Source organism: Sciurus carolinensis, chromosome 8 (assembly GCF_902686445.1).
Source record: "Sciurus carolinensis chromosome 8, mSciCar1.2, whole genome shotgun sequence".
NCBI lineage: Eukaryota > Metazoa > Chordata > Mammalia > Rodentia > Sciuridae > Sciurus > Sciurus carolinensis.
In genome coordinates, this window is record NC_062220.1 from 81,782,393 (window position 1) to 81,798,040 (window position 15,648).

The 15,648-nt window shown below is 43.4% G+C and overlaps 2 protein-coding genes across 3 annotated transcripts in view; one reads left to right on the forward strand and one right to left on the reverse strand.

Annotated features, from left to right (window-relative positions):
- The window catches only part of Dnah11 (dynein axonemal heavy chain 11), a 332,397-nt gene extending 330,379 nt beyond the window's left edge, over window positions 1–2,018 (forward strand). Inside the window, 3 exon segments of the mRNA XM_047562330.1 lie at window positions 290–402; window positions 844–984; window positions 1,642–2,018. Of these exon segments, the coding sequence (XP_047418286.1) occupies window positions 290–402; window positions 844–984; window positions 1,642–1,889 (502 nt within the window). The 3' untranslated portion in view covers window positions 1,890–2,018.
- The window catches only part of Cdca7l (cell division cycle associated 7 like), a 43,282-nt gene continuing 29,188 nt past the window's right edge, over window positions 1,555–15,648 (reverse strand). The window contains exons 3-10 of one of the 2 annotated variants that reach the window (XM_047562334.1): window positions 12,583–12,717; window positions 8,518–8,877; window positions 6,402–6,473; window positions 6,121–6,291; window positions 5,308–5,433; window positions 4,331–4,480; window positions 3,441–3,577; window positions 1,555–2,923 (exon numbers count right to left, since the gene is read on the reverse strand). In XM_047562334.1, coding sequence (XP_047418290.1) covers window positions 2,893–2,923; window positions 3,441–3,577; window positions 4,331–4,480; window positions 5,308–5,433; window positions 6,121–6,291; window positions 6,402–6,473; window positions 8,518–8,877; window positions 12,583–12,717 — 1,182 coding nt within the window. In that variant the 3' untranslated portion in view covers window positions 1,555–2,892. Of the gene's footprint in view, window positions 2,924–3,440; window positions 3,578–4,330; window positions 4,481–5,307; window positions 5,434–6,120; window positions 6,292–6,401; window positions 6,474–8,517; window positions 8,878–12,582; window positions 12,721–15,648 lie in introns of both variants that reach the window. The other variant, XM_047562333.1, reaches the window with a different exon arrangement.

Below are 15,648 nucleotides of genomic sequence, written 5' to 3' on the forward strand. Positions count from 1 at the left end.
GGCATCGCACAGCACGAGGAGGATCTAAGTAGATTAAGAAATGCAGAGGGATGTTCATGTTCCCCAGTGTTTCCTGCTCCTAGTGGTCTCAGCTCCAAGAGCTGCAGGAATGAAATCTCAACAGGAAACACTAGTTCTTTAAAGGAACAACCCCTAAATCATCAGGTTGGCTGTCAGTGGTATACTTTACACCTCCACCCCCCCCCCCACTCTTGCTGCCAGAATCTTACTGGAAGATATCTATTTTACTAAAAAGCACGTTTATTTCTTCTTGCCTTCCATTAACCAGGTTTAACGACCTCCTCCTACGCTGCCGAGAGCTCGACATGTGGACACAAGATCTAGCCCTTCCTGCTGTCGTGTGGCTGTCTGGCTTCTTTAACCCTCAGTCCTTCTTAACTGGTAAGGGCGGACGCAGAAGTCCTGCCTTGCTTGACCTATGATGCACTCTCCCTGCTTACCAATCCTCACACAGCAGTCATGAGAGGAAGAAGTGACTGTGGCAACTAGAGAGACAATAAAGGGGCCCTGGGAGCAGGCATGGTGAGCTGAGTCAAGGGCCATGTGTCTGTCACAGCTTCTCCATGCTGCCATTCTAGTTTGCAAGAGACACCAAAGACATTACAGAAGCAAGTGGCTGCATCTGCTCCAATAACACGTGACGTACAAACAGGTTGTCCTGCAGGCCTTCCTTTGCCAGGACCCGCTCTACAGCAGCTATGTGTGAATGCCCAGAATCTAAAATCCACCCTGGCGCTGAAGAATGCCTTGGCTTACTGGTGGCTACTGGGAACCTCTGCACAGTTTTATTCCATTTAATTCCTGTTCCTTCTCCTCCCAAAGCAATTATGCAGACTATGGCTCGAAAAAACGAGTGGCCACTGGACAGAATGTGCTTGACAGTTGATGTCACCAAAAAAACAAAGGAAGATTATGGCCATCCCCCAAGGGAAGGTGCCTACCTCCACGGGCTCCTCATGGAAGGTGAGGTGCCTACCGTGTGTGTGAAAACTTTCTCCAGGTTCAAATTGGTGTTTTACCTTTTACTGTTTCTCAGGATCCATTCATGCACCCAACAACTTCATGCTAGTGGTTACCATTTATCTCATGTCCTTCTGTTTCCTTCAGTGTGAACCAAATTGAGGCATTGGTGTTAATGTCCCAAGATACTCAAGCCCTACAATGAATTTACATTATTTTGCTTTCGGCATAAAGTTGTTGGCAAAACTACCAGACTTCTCCCAACCTTTAAGATGCCACTGTGCACCTGTAAGAGGGAGTTACGATGTGAGCTTTTCCAAATTTACTTGGCCCTGTGTTTGTGTGACTTCTAGTCCTTGCCAAGGTTTTCCTTTTTCACTTTAAAGGTTGGGAAGATGGTGTAACTCTTAGAAAATAAAGTGCAGTAGGGGAGAGAATGCAAAACGCTTTTTTTTAAGGGAGGACAAACTTATGATTTTATTGTTCAGCTGTGGGAACCTTTGCCAGGTAAGTTAACTTCTATTCAAATCTCAGTCATGGGCCAGCTGGGTCATGATACTACTGACAAGCAGAAACATGACAAAAACCAGAATGTTTATTGCATCCAACAATCACTAGCAACATGCCATACTGCTGCAACAGTTGTGTTTTTTCCCACAGGTGCCCGATGGGACCCCCAGACAGGAACCATTGTTGAAGCTCGCCTCAAGGAGTTGAAGTCCCTGATGCCTGTCATCTTTGCCAAAGCCATACTGGTGGACAGACAAGAAACCAAACACACCTATGCGTGCCCTGTGTATAAAACCAAAACAAGAGGCCCCACCTACGTCTGGACCTTCAGGTTAAAGAGCAAAGAGAAGACAGCCAAATGGGTGTTGGCAGGCGTGGCTCTGTTGCTAGAAGCATAAGACGGTCCTTGCACTGGGACTTAACATTCCTCGGCCAGAACATAGGAGTCTTCATTGTGTCACTATTCCCTATGTGTGTTAATTTTTTCTACTGAAAAGCATAAAATACATTCCAGCTTATGTAACTTTTTAGTAACTTACATGTGCATTCATTTTTAGAATACTAGCCTTAAAAAGAAGCAATTGTACAAAAAAAAAAAAAAAAAAAAGACACCTGTTTAGTCTCTACGATCACTGATTTTAGCTTTCCCCAGTACCTCTCTGAATCCCCATTCCTCAACAGGCAAAAAGCAGTTTGTCACATTTTTACCAAGGTTCCACCAAACAGACATGTAACCTCAGAAAAATGCAACTGGAAGGAAGGGGGATTTAGTTATTATTAAACACCAAAATCTCTTAAAAAAAAAAAAAAAAATAGCCCTTAGGTTCTCTGAAAACCTGAAGCAGCAGGCACTCACTGTAAGGCCTCTAGTGTCTGTAACCTGACAGTCCACTTATGATCAGTTCTCGCATTCCATGATTGATTGCACTTTGTAATTTAGGGGAACATTCTTCAATATAAATTTCCAACAATCCAGAGGAGGATAAACTATTACCATTTGAGCTATGATCACTCAAGGTGAGGCAGACTACAGGAGAAACAAGTCCTGTAAAAATGACTTAGAGTGACCACGAAGTTAAACAAGGTCAAAGGCTGCTTCAATGGATCTTTTCTGTAATTTACCTGAACTTTAACTCTGCCCCATTTGAATTGTGCTTTTGAATCATCAGCAGATACCACACAGGGCTTGTGTGAATATATATATATATAGATAGATAGATTCCTCTGCTTTTCTATTTTCCTGAGAAATCTTTTTAAGCATATAAACTTTTTTTTTAAAAAAATAGTATTCAGAAACAGTAAACTCTACAAGAAATTTTGTATAAAAACAACTGTAAGAAATCTTAGGCACAAATGGTATGCATTTCTTGTTGGGGAATACTTCGCTGGTTCTTTTTTCTCTCAATTGTCTTCAACCAGCTGCTTTTGTAAGCTGAGAAAAAGATAAGTAGTTATTAAAGGTGAACAGCATTCTATGGAGATTTAAGAACCCCTCAGAGCATAAACCCTGATCTCCTGACACTTCCAGAATAATCCTGTGTCCTGCATGCCCCAAGTGACTCCTACATTCCAAAGTTTGTTACAGACCTGAGACTTGTGGGTAACAATTCTGTGTCCTCTTCCCAGGTGCACACTGCCTGACCTCTGTGCTACTAGGGTTACGGCTGCCTCTTACTATCCCCGCAGCTCCCTCTCAGCCTGTCGTGTCTATTCCTTCTGTTTTTCACAAGGGGAAATTCTGGCTAGAGGCAGTATAGAGGTGAAGACTCTAACAAAGGAAGGGAAAATAGTAAGTCTGAGCTTCTCCAATAGAGAGAGGCAGGATGGACAGTACTCAACGTGGCTTCTATAAATCAGCCAGGAAACAAGGCAACGGCTCCTTGCCTAGAGGCTCTGCATGCTGGGCCCCCAGGATCACAACTTCCATTTTTAAACTAGGAGAGACTTACCTCTCTAGATATTCCTTAACATTATTGTAACCATAAAACTTGGCCAGATGAATGAGGATCCCCGTAGCACAGCGGCCATCACGCTTTCGACAGTAACTGCAATTACAGATCCCACGGCAGGGAGGACACATCCAATCCTAAAAGATGATGGCAGAAATCTCCCATTAGCTACAGGAGCTCGTGAAGCCCGACTGAGCTGGGTCTCTATCTTTGCTGCAGGTTTCACAGTGGCCCAGACAGGCCGATCACCCCACATCAGAGAAGCAAAGAGCTATGTCTTGTCTTGGTTTTAGACAAAACTAGCTCTATGGGATTAGTGGGCACCCCTGCTCAAAAGGAAGACTTTCAAGGGGCAAGTGCAGGACCCTCATACCAACTGGCCCTGACTTTAAGAGCATGGGGTTTACAAAATCCAAGGTATAAATTCTAGCTCTCCCAATAGGTGTACTTATTTTTAAATCACAACTTGAATCGTATGTCTAATAAACTGGGGACATTCTACATATCACCTTGTTGCAGAAATCACAAAATGAAGTGGTTAAGAACACAGACCAAGACTACTTAGGTTCAAGCATTACCTCATTTCACAGAGGGAACAAAGCATAGGCAGGTTTACCTACTTCATAAGGGAAAACAATAGTAATGGAAAGAAAAACAACAGTGCTCAGTGCACAGAATTAACTCGTAGGAAAACCTGACAAAAACTCTTCTTCCCCACCGGCCTGCTCCTTCTCTTTCCAGAAGAAAATGCTATTTTTCATCCTCAAGAGTCTTAAGATATAGGAGGAAAGCAGAGAGAAAGCTCTTCAAAAACCAGAGCTCTTCCAGGTCCCCCAACTTGGGCTTGTTTCCCTTCCTCAAGACGACTTAAAAGCAAGCACTCTTCCTACCGGGTCCAGCAATGCCGATCTCACGTCCTCCCCGTAGCGATTCCGCAGGCAGGGCCCGCAGAACTGTCCTCGCACTCCGCCGCAGCTCTGGTTCCGACACACCGTCTTGGTGTCGATGGTCTTCTGCCGACACTGATGGCACGTGTTACCCTGGCATGGGGGGAGGGCGAGCATGAGCACAGAGATTGACAGTGACGACCATGAGACCAGCTGCCAGCACTGTCCCTCTCTCAGGGACAAGCAGGACAGTTCCCTAGGACAAACCCTGGAGGCTTTTACCAGATGGTGGGCACTTTGGTTCTGGGGTCAGAGAAGCACCCCAGAGCAGATGAGACTAAGCAGAGACCCCACAGACAGAACAAAGCAATCAGACAGAACAAGAGACAAGAAAGCTTGAGGCAACATGTGCAGTGGTGACAAGCCCCAAGCAGCAACAATTTGGCTGGAGCCCCAGCCTTCAGGGTACCATCTGATTTTAAAATGTTGGCAATTCAGTTAAAAACATTTAAGTACTTCCTTATCAAAAAAAAAAAAAAAAAAAAAAAAAGAACAAAGTCCCCCTTTAAATCACCATTTAGAAAAAATTTTCAATTTCCCACCACAGTTTTCTGACTACATTACACCCCACAATAATACCATCTTTTTTAATATTTAAGATACACTACTAGGTAAGTAATAAAAATGTTAACAATTACATGTAAATATGATTTTTATACTTTCCTAAACTATCATCCCTGCCTCCCCCCAGATTATAACCTATGCCTCAGTAACCTGCCTCTCCTGACGAGAGTTACTACACTAAGTTGCCTGCCTTTTCCCAGCTACGGCTGACCTCGACCCTACAATTTAGAGCCAGATTCTGAGCCCTCAGGGAGATGGCACAAGGATATGAGCACTAATAGTTTAAAAACAATGTAGGATTTCAAATACCAGTGGACTGCCAGAGTCATGCAAATTATTAATAATATACAACTTACCAAAACTTTATCATAGATTTTATCTCGCACAGTTATGGCAACATTTTCCAAGTCCTCTTCAGTAATATCCTCCACTGGTCGAAAAGAAGATATGCGGTGACGTCGTCTATACCCCTGGGATTTCCCCTGCAAAAGGACAGAAACTGGAATAAGATATATTAATCCATTTCAAAATAAAGAATCTTAAATTATCAGAAATCTGGCACCATTAACATTGACTATGTCCCTCTTCTATTTCCTGGGAACCCTTTCTTCCATGTAGTTATTTACTGGTCTCCTTCCCAAACCAAGCTTTCTTCTTGACAAGTCCATATAGCAATAAACGAGAAGTTTGGGCTTTTGGTTTCACTGCTAAAAATTTTATGGAGCCAGGGAAGTGAACTTCATTGAACAGTTAAACCCACAAAGTAGAAGGCTTTAAAGTCTCACCATCCAGACAGGTCACTTAAAAGGAACCATCCCTGTACTTTTCCATATACAAAAGTACAAAGCTGGCCTGAGCTGTTAATAAGCCTTTACTGCCTCCACTAGCGCAAGTTCAACCCAGCTCATTAGTAGTAACCAATGAGCTGCTTCTCAGCTCAGTTTGAATAAAGGACTCTCAATGCAACCTACAGTTTAGAGAAGGGGTGTTCTAAAACTGTGGTCCTAGGGGGCATGGGCATCACCTGGGAACTGGGAAATTACAGTTCTCAGCTGCTGCAGGCCACCTGAGTCAGAAACTACCTGTAAACAGTCTGGTTTAACAAGCTGCATCATGTTTGAGGACCAATGACTTAGACCAATAATTCACTTATTACTGTCAGAAAATACCCCACTAGTTGTCTTTCTTCTTCTGAAACTATAAAACTCTTCAGCAAATTTGGTGGCGGAGATGGTAAAGTTTTCTAGAGCAAACTTCTCTGGAGGCCGTGCGCTCCGGGTCGGGTTTGTGCGTCGGGTGATCTGTCCCTCTGAGAAGGCCCGACGAACTGTTTTCTTCTTCTGAAACCAAAAACAATATGCAATTGAGTGATCTCTTGAATAAAAGCCACTAGGCAACCTGTTATTAAACATCAGCATCAGTGTGAATAATTTTAAGGAGTTCCACTTACCGAAGCTGAGGTTGGGGTTCGTACTGGAAAGAAATCTGGCACTGAGTTCAATTCTGCCAATAACTGAGCAAGCTGAAGAACAAAAGAAAGTATCTCACATAAATCAGTGCTGCCAGAATGTTATGTTTTGGATGTGAGGGGTCACCAAAAGGTCATGTGCCCCCAAAGCTCAGCAATCCTTGAACTGTTGAGACTATGAAGACTCTTGGAGATGAACTAAATGTATTTTACATTGAGACATGGTCATGAGCTTTTGGGGGATAAGGGTATCCCCCAGAGCACCCGAGCTCTCTTGGCTCTCGTTCTCAGACTCAGAGGCAGAATCTTCCATTTCCTTCGCCTGTTTACAGTTTTTGTTTCTTCCCAGATATTTTTTACTCATGTGTGAAACAATGTAAGAAGGTTTAGAGGAGAAATGATTGGGTTATGAGAGCCTTAACCCAATCAGTGAATTAATAACCTGATAGGATTGAGTGGTAATTGAAGGCAGGTGGGGAGTGGCTAGAGGAGGTGGGGCGTTGAGGGCGTGGCTTTGGGGTATATACTTTTTATCTGGTGAGTGGAGTCTCTCTCTGCTTCCTGATAATCATGTGAGCCACTTCCCTTGGCCACATTCTTCCACCATGATGTCCAACCTCACCTTGAGCTCTGAGGAATGGAGCCAGCTGTCTATGGATCAAGACCTCTGAAACTGGGAGCCCCTACGTAAGTTTTCCTCCTCTATAATTGTGTTGGTCTAGTCTTTTAGTCACAGCAGTGAAAAAGCTGACTAAAACAAAGGTCTAGGTAGGTCATCCAACACCTCGAGCAAGCCTTCAATTTCACTACTAAATAGCTTAAACAGGCCTCAACAGTCACATCACCTCACATGTCAAGATTTTATCTCCAGAGATGAGAAGCTGACAACACCATTCATCTGCATCAACACAAGGATGGGATACAGTAACAACAGTCCTGGAACATCCAAAGCCTGGGCACAAGGTTCAATTCCTGGCCAGTAATTCACAGTGTGAAGCTGGGACAAATCATTTTGCATACTAAATCTCTCTCAGTTTCAACATGACCAAAATCCAAAAGGCTCAACTAGATGATTCTACGAGAGCCCCCCAAATCTGATACTGTTAGGTAAATTTCCTGGCAATAAAAACAATTTATAAAGACATCCCCAAATGAAAACCTAATAATACCAAGTACTAAAATGCCAATCAGATAATTCAAATAGAATTCCTTTTAGTTTTAGACTTTTTAAATTTTCAAATATATGGGTACCACTATAAAATCATGTAGAACACATAGTTCTTACTGAAGATGCAGACAGACACAGCATTAAAAATTTCCATTAGTCAAGCCCAAATGCGCCTTAGAATAAAAACCGCCCACAAGCAGGCTTTTCATTTTCTGAAGTAATATATTAGACATATGATTACATTGATATTTCCCTTTAAAATAAAAGACAGAAAAAAATTCCAAAATAGGTAAGGTAATTGAGTGGTAAAATTATTTCTTAAAATTTTTTCAATACAAAATTATAAAACAATGATTTTAACAATGATCAGATTAAGTTATTGACCTCATTTAGAAAAAAAGCAATCACACATAACAGGGATTTCACTGTGTTCTACTGACTATTCTAATACAGACATTTAAAAGTGAATTTAGCCCCTGAGGTTGTTCTAATTCCTAGACCCTTCCCCTTCCTTCAGAGGATATCTCCCAGTGCAACAGCTTCCGGGCAGAAGTCGCCTGCCTGTCCTGCCCACAACTCTTAACCCACTCAGCAACAGCTTCTTTACTTCTTTCTGCAGTTGCTCAGCCCCTCTCTTCCCAGCACTGCTACTGATTGAGAACTCAACCTGACAAGCAGGAAGCAGCATTAGTTCTTGCTCCCTGTAGGGCCTGTAAATGGTCCCAGGGGGTCTCTTTCTGTTCCCAAACCAGAGCTGATCATGTAATAACAGCTTTGGGTTCTAGAAAAGAAAAAGGATACAAACTCCCCAGAGTACACCCTCCTAAGAGAAGCCAAGATGACCAGAACTGAAGGGTAGAGTCACCCGTGAGGCTCGGCACCCACCGTCAGAGCCCAGCCTACTCCTGGTACTTCCCACTGGAGACTCACCATGGCCTTGTTCTCCCTGATGTTCATGGTCCTCTTCAGCAGAGCATCTGAGCTCTCTTGGCTCTCATCCTCAGACTCGGAGGCAGAATCTTCCATTTCCTTCGCTTGTTTACAGTTTTTGTTTCTTCCCAGATTTTTTTTACTATCCTGTAAATGTGAGCTGGAAAACAACAGCTCAGAAGAACTATTTTTATCTGATGTTTTTGCCAATTTCTTGGTTGGGAACTGCAAGGCTACTCGTAGGCCAATGCTGCTTCTCCTAGACCTGCCTCTTCTAGGTGTAGTCTTTTCTTCCTCTTCCTCTTCTTTCTCACTCACCAATGATGCTTCACCGTCATCACTTGAATCTGACTCCACAAGCTAATAAAAGAACAAAAGAACACACTACAACAGTCTACCAAAAAACAAATGAAAAATCCTACTCGTTTTAAAACTACTCAGACATTATTTTAGAAAGACAAGTAATGAAAAGCCTCCCCCTTCCTATTGCTAGATCACTCTGAACACTTCACTTAAAACACACATGGAGTTTGTTGGGGAATAAACTCAAAGCACAAGTAATTCCCTACTGAACCCTGCACAGGTCATACCTACATGCTGTGTGCCATTAGTCAGGCTGTGAGCAAAACACTGAAAGGGGGCTCTGCCACATGAGCAACCCAGGGGCGCATCAGGAAGCCAAGTAAAATGAGGAATATGGGGTGTGCATGACCAGAGTTATCTTCAGACAAAAATGACATGCAGTGGGGAAAAAATACTAATCTGCTATAAAGAACAAGACTAGGACTCAAGAGTGGGGGGAAAGGAAAACTGACTTCTCCCTGGTGAAATGACCAAGGAGCAGGCAGAGGACCTGCCACTGGGATATGTGGGGGTGTCATCCTCAGGGTGGAAAGGGCTCTGTCAAGGAGAGCTCCCTCCCTTCTCTATCAACTTCAGAACCACAGGGGGTGATAGCAAGTCTGACAGCTCTGCAGGATTATGCAGAGCACCTGTTCAGTTGGCTCCAGAAATTCTAACCCTAATTTTCAAACTCCATGCAGTAAAGTTCTCAGCATTAAAAGCTCACTGGGTCTTGCACGTGAGGTGGTAACAGGGTAACATCACTTAGGTGACAGTAGGATGATCTGAGAGGCAATAGGGACTCTGAGCAATGGCAGATAGGTCTAAATACTCGAGACAAGGATATCATCATCTAGGCATCCCTCCTTGACAGCCTGGAAATGGCTGGCAGTGAATGCTGAAGATGGGCCACAATGAACAGAGGCAACAGGATGGACCAGGACTCAATCCAATGACTCTGCCTCCTCCTCAGTGACTCTCAAAATTCTAGCTGGACTCAAGGTAGAAATAAGAGAGGAAGAAAAAACATGCAGAAAACTTCCAACCCTGGTGTACCCATCCACCCATCCACACCATACCAGTAGAAAACTAAGACTGAACCATGCTGGCTGATCTATTTTCTTTTTTCTTTTCTTTTTTTTTTTTTTAAGTATCCTAAACTTTCCACATTAGTAGCTTCAGAATTCAAAATGGCAGGCTGCAAATACCAGCACAAAACCCAAGGAGAAGAGCAAAGGTTGGCACTGTGGCTGTGGTTGTTCTGCACCTAGCCTGCAGATCATAGGAACCGAGGTTGTGGCAGGACCTCACTATCAGAAAGGACAATTTGGTCAGTTCCCATGAGCACAGGGTGGAGATAGTAGTGCTTGTGCTTTAGTCTGGATCCCCCAAAAGATCAACGTATGAAGGCTTGGTCCCCAGGGTGGAAACCTTGGGAAGTCACGGATCCTTTAGAAACAGCCCATGCCCTTAAAGGAGACTATAGGACCCAAGTCTCTTCCTGGCTTTTTTTGGCTTCCTGATCATGAGATTAAGTGGTTTTGTTCTAACATGCTTTCCCACTGTGATGTGACTCCTCACCACAGGCTCAAAGTCACAGAGCTAACCAATCATAGGCTGGAAATTCCAAAATTATGAACCAAAATAACCCATTTCTCTTTATACATTAATTATCTCAGGTATTTTGTTATAGTAGTGGACAGCTAACTAACATAGCTTGTATTCTCACAAAATTTGAAAATAAATTTTGCAGGTGGATCCTATAATGAGCTATGAGTTATGTTACACTCTATATAATACTCACAACTGATACCCTAAATGTGTAGTCTAAGTGGGGAAAAGACTTGGGCTAATTCACTTTCCCTCACTACTAGAAACACAAATTCTTTAACTGACCAGCCATCACTTAGCTATAGAACAGAAGACACCCATTAAGGTTTGTGAGAACTTTAGTGTCTTACTGGCAAGAAACTGGGGACCTGCTGGCCATAACCGACGAACTGCCACACAAACAGCTTCTGTAAAGAAAGCCAGGGCAGACTGGTACAGCTCTGTTGCTATTCATAGGAAAAAGCCACCATCTAAGGAGGCAGCCTACCATTAGGGCTTTCCATGGCCTAAGCTTTCCCCATGGAAGGTGAGGGACAAAGCCAGCCTGGCAGTCACAGCTCATTTACACTTCCACACTGGTTCCATGCCAAAAGTTGTTCTTTAGGAGCCACCAGCTGAACAGGTTTAAACTATCTTCACCTTGATCACAAAGGAGGAAATGGTTTGTTTACTTTCTGGATTAGCCTATGCTATTTTTCAGTTAGTAGAAACAATTTTTTTTGCACTTAAAAAAATCCATACTATTGTTATGTTTTTATGTATCAGTTAATAACATAAATTTAACTTGAATTTTTAAAAAACTAAAAAAAGACAATGGAATATTACTCCGCAATGAAGAATGATAAAATTATGGCATTTGCAGGCAAATGGATGAAATTGGAGAATATCATGCTAAGTGAGATAAGCCAATCTCAAAAAACTAAAGGACGAATGATCTCGCTGATAAGCAGATGAGGACATTTATTGGGGGGTGGGAAGGGCTAGCATTAGGTTTAGGGTTAGGTTTAGTGTTAGGGATAAGGAGTGTGGTAAGAATGAAGGAAAGAAGGACTGTATAGAGGGAAAAGAGGGGTGGGAGGGGTGGGGGGGAAGGGAAAAAAATAATGAATCAAACATCATTGCCCTATGTAAACGTATGATTACACAAATGGTATGCCTTGACTCCATGTACAAATAGAGAAACAACATGTATCCCATTTGTATACAATAATAATAAAAAAATAATAATAAATAAATAAATAAATAAGGAAGGGTAAATGTAAGGTATTTTGGATTGGAACTCAGGATAGAAAGAGGACATTACCAGAAAAACTGGTGAAATTTCAATGAAGTCTAGAATTTACTTGATAACACATTAATTTCTCAGTTTTGACAACTGTATCATGATTATGTATGGGGAAACTAGGTCAAATACATATAGGGTCTCTCTGTGCATTCTCTGTAATTTTATAAATCAAATTATTCCAAAATAAAAATACTTAGAAAAAAAATCCAAATATTGGGCTTTAATGTAATCTTAAGATTCAAACACCAGTTGGCAGAAAACTGAATGCAATAGGCAGAGTAAAAGGAAGAGATCTTAATGGTTGAAGAGATCTAAATGGTCTGAGAAAATCTTCCCCAGGAATCCAGGAGGGCCTAGGGTCATCTTTAAAGTTAAAAACCATGCTGGATCCTTGAAATCAAGATGCACATGGAAATCCCAATCTGCACCATGGCCACAATTCTGTCAAATTAACCTCCAATCTAAGAATATTATTTCACACACAACCAGAAAGGGCTGGAAGGAACCTGTTACCCCAATACGGACTGAAAAGATAAAAGCAGTTCAAGAAATCTGAGATAAACTGGTAACGACAATAAAGGACACCAGGGACACATCCCCAAAACCCCAAGTGGAAGACAAATGTATTTTCTCTAAGAAAGGAATGGGTCAGTGGACAGGAGATTAGACTTACAGCAGCAATTCTTATACTAACTGGTTTATAAGATAAATATAAAGAAAAAATGAAATCTTTTCATTTGTGAAGTGACTACTTACAATAAAACTATAATTTAGAAACAGAACTAAAACTTTTACTGCCCACAATCCTTTGCGTTGATAATCATTACCATTACTTCTGGGTTACTGTTTATGTTCAGATCATTCTGTGTAAATCCTTCGAAGTCTTCATTCTCTGAGTCAGTGTCCTCTATAAAAATTCTTCTTAGTTCTTCTGTAAAGTATTTGGAACGGAAACGAACATCCTGCTAAATTAAAAACACATATATCAGAGAGACAGGAAGCACAATAGATGAGATGGGGGAGGGGAGGACAGGGATTATTGGTTCAATGGATGTGAGTTTCTCTGGAGATGGATGGCAGTGATGGCTGCCCAACACAGTGAAGGTACTTAATGTTACTGAACTGGGCACTTAAAGTGGTTAAGATGGAAAATTTTACATAACAAATATTTTACCACCCTCCCACACACGCGCGTACACATGCACGGGGGCGCACGCGCACGCACACATGCACACACATTTTTCTAAGACTTACAGAAATAAAGACCTACAAATTGGGCAATTTCAAACAATCAGAATGGTTGTTGCCTTAGTCACTTCTGGCATGACTGGTGAGTACTGATAGAATTCGGCTTCCCCTGCCAAAGCTGGCAACCAGAAATGTCTGCTTTCACACAGAACTGCAAACACATGGAGAGAAGAGAGGAGGAGAAAACCTGGCTTCCTCCCACATGCTGATTTCTGCCAACAGCCATCCAGAGCCGGGGTCCCCTCCGAGTGGGTTAGCCTGGCTCCCTTTCACACACAGCAAGTTTCTGTGCAAGAAAGAGCTGGGGACCCTCACACCCCTCCACCCACTGCCAGAGGGGCTGGACTTGCTCCATTACCAATGACAGTGAGAGACTGATGGGAAGCCACAACCCTCCTCACCCCCAGGGGGTGGGATGAGCAACCACAGTGGTAGCAAGTGAGCAGAGGGAGAGATGTTATGACTGACTCAAAAAACAGACATTTTTCAACAGTGAGTTTTCCACCTTCTGAAATACCACAAAGAGGGAAACCAGATCTTAAGAAAGTGGGTTCGAAAGAAATGAAAAAGAAAGAACTACAGACCCAAAGAGAAACCCTCAAGGGCAGGCTCCCGAAGGCCTGCAATACTCCCTGTCAGGGTGAGTCTCATCCTCCCACCCTCAGTTTATCCACGACCCCTCACAACACACCACATTTGATTGAGACTCTTCAGCTCCCCTGCCTTTAATTATATCTTTCTTGGCACTCCAATATCTTTGGGGGGAAAAACAGATATAACAGACGAGTGGAAAAACTTACAGGGGGAAAGAGAAAGAAATGCCTGCATCCAGAATTCAGTCAGCTTAAAAATGTCTCCTATGAATTATTATGGGTAACTGGAGTGAGTTTGCTCAAAGCTAAATGACTTTCTTCCTTTGATGATAGCTGTGGTGCAGCTGCTTGCAAAACAAATACACACAAAAGGGAAGTTTCTTTAAAGTGAAATTCAAATTGTGTTCGAGAGAGACCAGAGTAGGCTATATATGCTATGCACAAGTTCAAGAGGTGTCCCTTGGCTGGTTAAAAATGCATCTTAAGTGTGTGGGGTGTGGCAAGCAAAAGACCAGGGCTCCTCATTAAGGAAGAATGAGTGCAACACAGCTGGCTACTGAGGAAACCCACCAAGCACCTGAGTGCTGGAAACATCTGGCTCACAGAACATCCAGCCAGACCCTGCAGGCTGTTTTAGGGAAATGGGGTCTGTGTGTAAATGTCATTAAATACCCCAAATTCCTGCCCAGGGCCTGAGGAGAACAGGTCAGATCTTGGAGCAGTGAGCTCCAACCCTCACCGCTCTAGCTTTTCCTATCCTTTGTGTAGGCCTTGCAGGGCAGTGGGCAGCCTGGGAGAAATCCTACCTTTGCTGGCCAGTCCTGATGGAGAAAAAGTTAGCCACAGTCCTAAATGGAGGCCTATGCTTTTATTTGGCTAACTTCAAAGGGTGTAAAAACAGTTTGTCCTGCGGGTCTGTGTGGCGCACATCTCCACACCATAGCTCGCGGCATTCCTGCTCTCACGGCCCACTGCTCTCTGGAACCTGTCCAGTACGCTTCAAAACAAATACTCAGGCACCTACATCTACCATGATCAAGGCAGTAAGCAAGCAGCAGACTGGAAGGAGTTACACAGGCAGCTAAACTTTTTTATTTTTAAACCCATGTGACATGAAAATAGACTAGGGAGCAATGGCCTGCTGACCCAGTCAGTTGGACAACCATTTCAAGTACAACGAACAGCCAGTGGCTCCCATTCTGTACCACCACATGAGGTGCTAGATGCTTAAAACAAGGGCAAAGGGACAATGCAAGGACAAAAGATCAGAGCCAGGAAAGCTAGAAAGCACCTTCCAATAAGAGGTCCCTTCCTTCAAGGAGCTTGTATAATCTGCAGCAGAGTCAAACGGTCAAGTACCATGGTGAATGGTGCCAGTGGAGACATAGGCAATGTGGCGAACATCGGAAGAAACTCCAGTGAGACCTCATGGAAGGAATAGGATTTGAGCTGCACCCAAGCCAGGATACACAGGCAGGGCGAAGAATGGGGGCCATGGGAAGAAAGCGCAGGATGGCTTGGGTGACGCAATCAACCTAGTTTCTGAGCTGTGCATCACAGCAGGTGGAAGAGCACCAGGGGAGTTAAGAGGTTATGAAGTGGTGGCCCGGGATCAGGAACATCATGGCTCACTGCTTCCCAGATGTGGGGCCTTGGGCAAAAGATATTGACAGCACCTCCAACTTCCCAATGAGGTCTGTGCAGTGAATGCAGTAGTACCTGTAAGAAACCACAAGGCACACTGTCACAGCCAACCAGGACCTGCTGGGGTCAGACCGGGGGTCCCAGAAGGACAGAAGTGACTGCGTAAGTACTAGTCACAGGAGCAAAAGCAGCTCCTGTGTTTCTCAATGCCCAGGACATGCCAGGCTCTGCATTGGACACTTCACACATGTCCTGTGCTGCTTGGAATGCCCCTAAGGTGGATCTAACAGGCTCCGTTCGCCCTTGCTACCTGACCCTGTTCAGATAGACTAGGGAGGAGGGGAGACAGGAGCTCAGTCTGTAAGGGATCCTAGTAGGATCATTCTGGTAGGGGCCATGAGGGCTAGC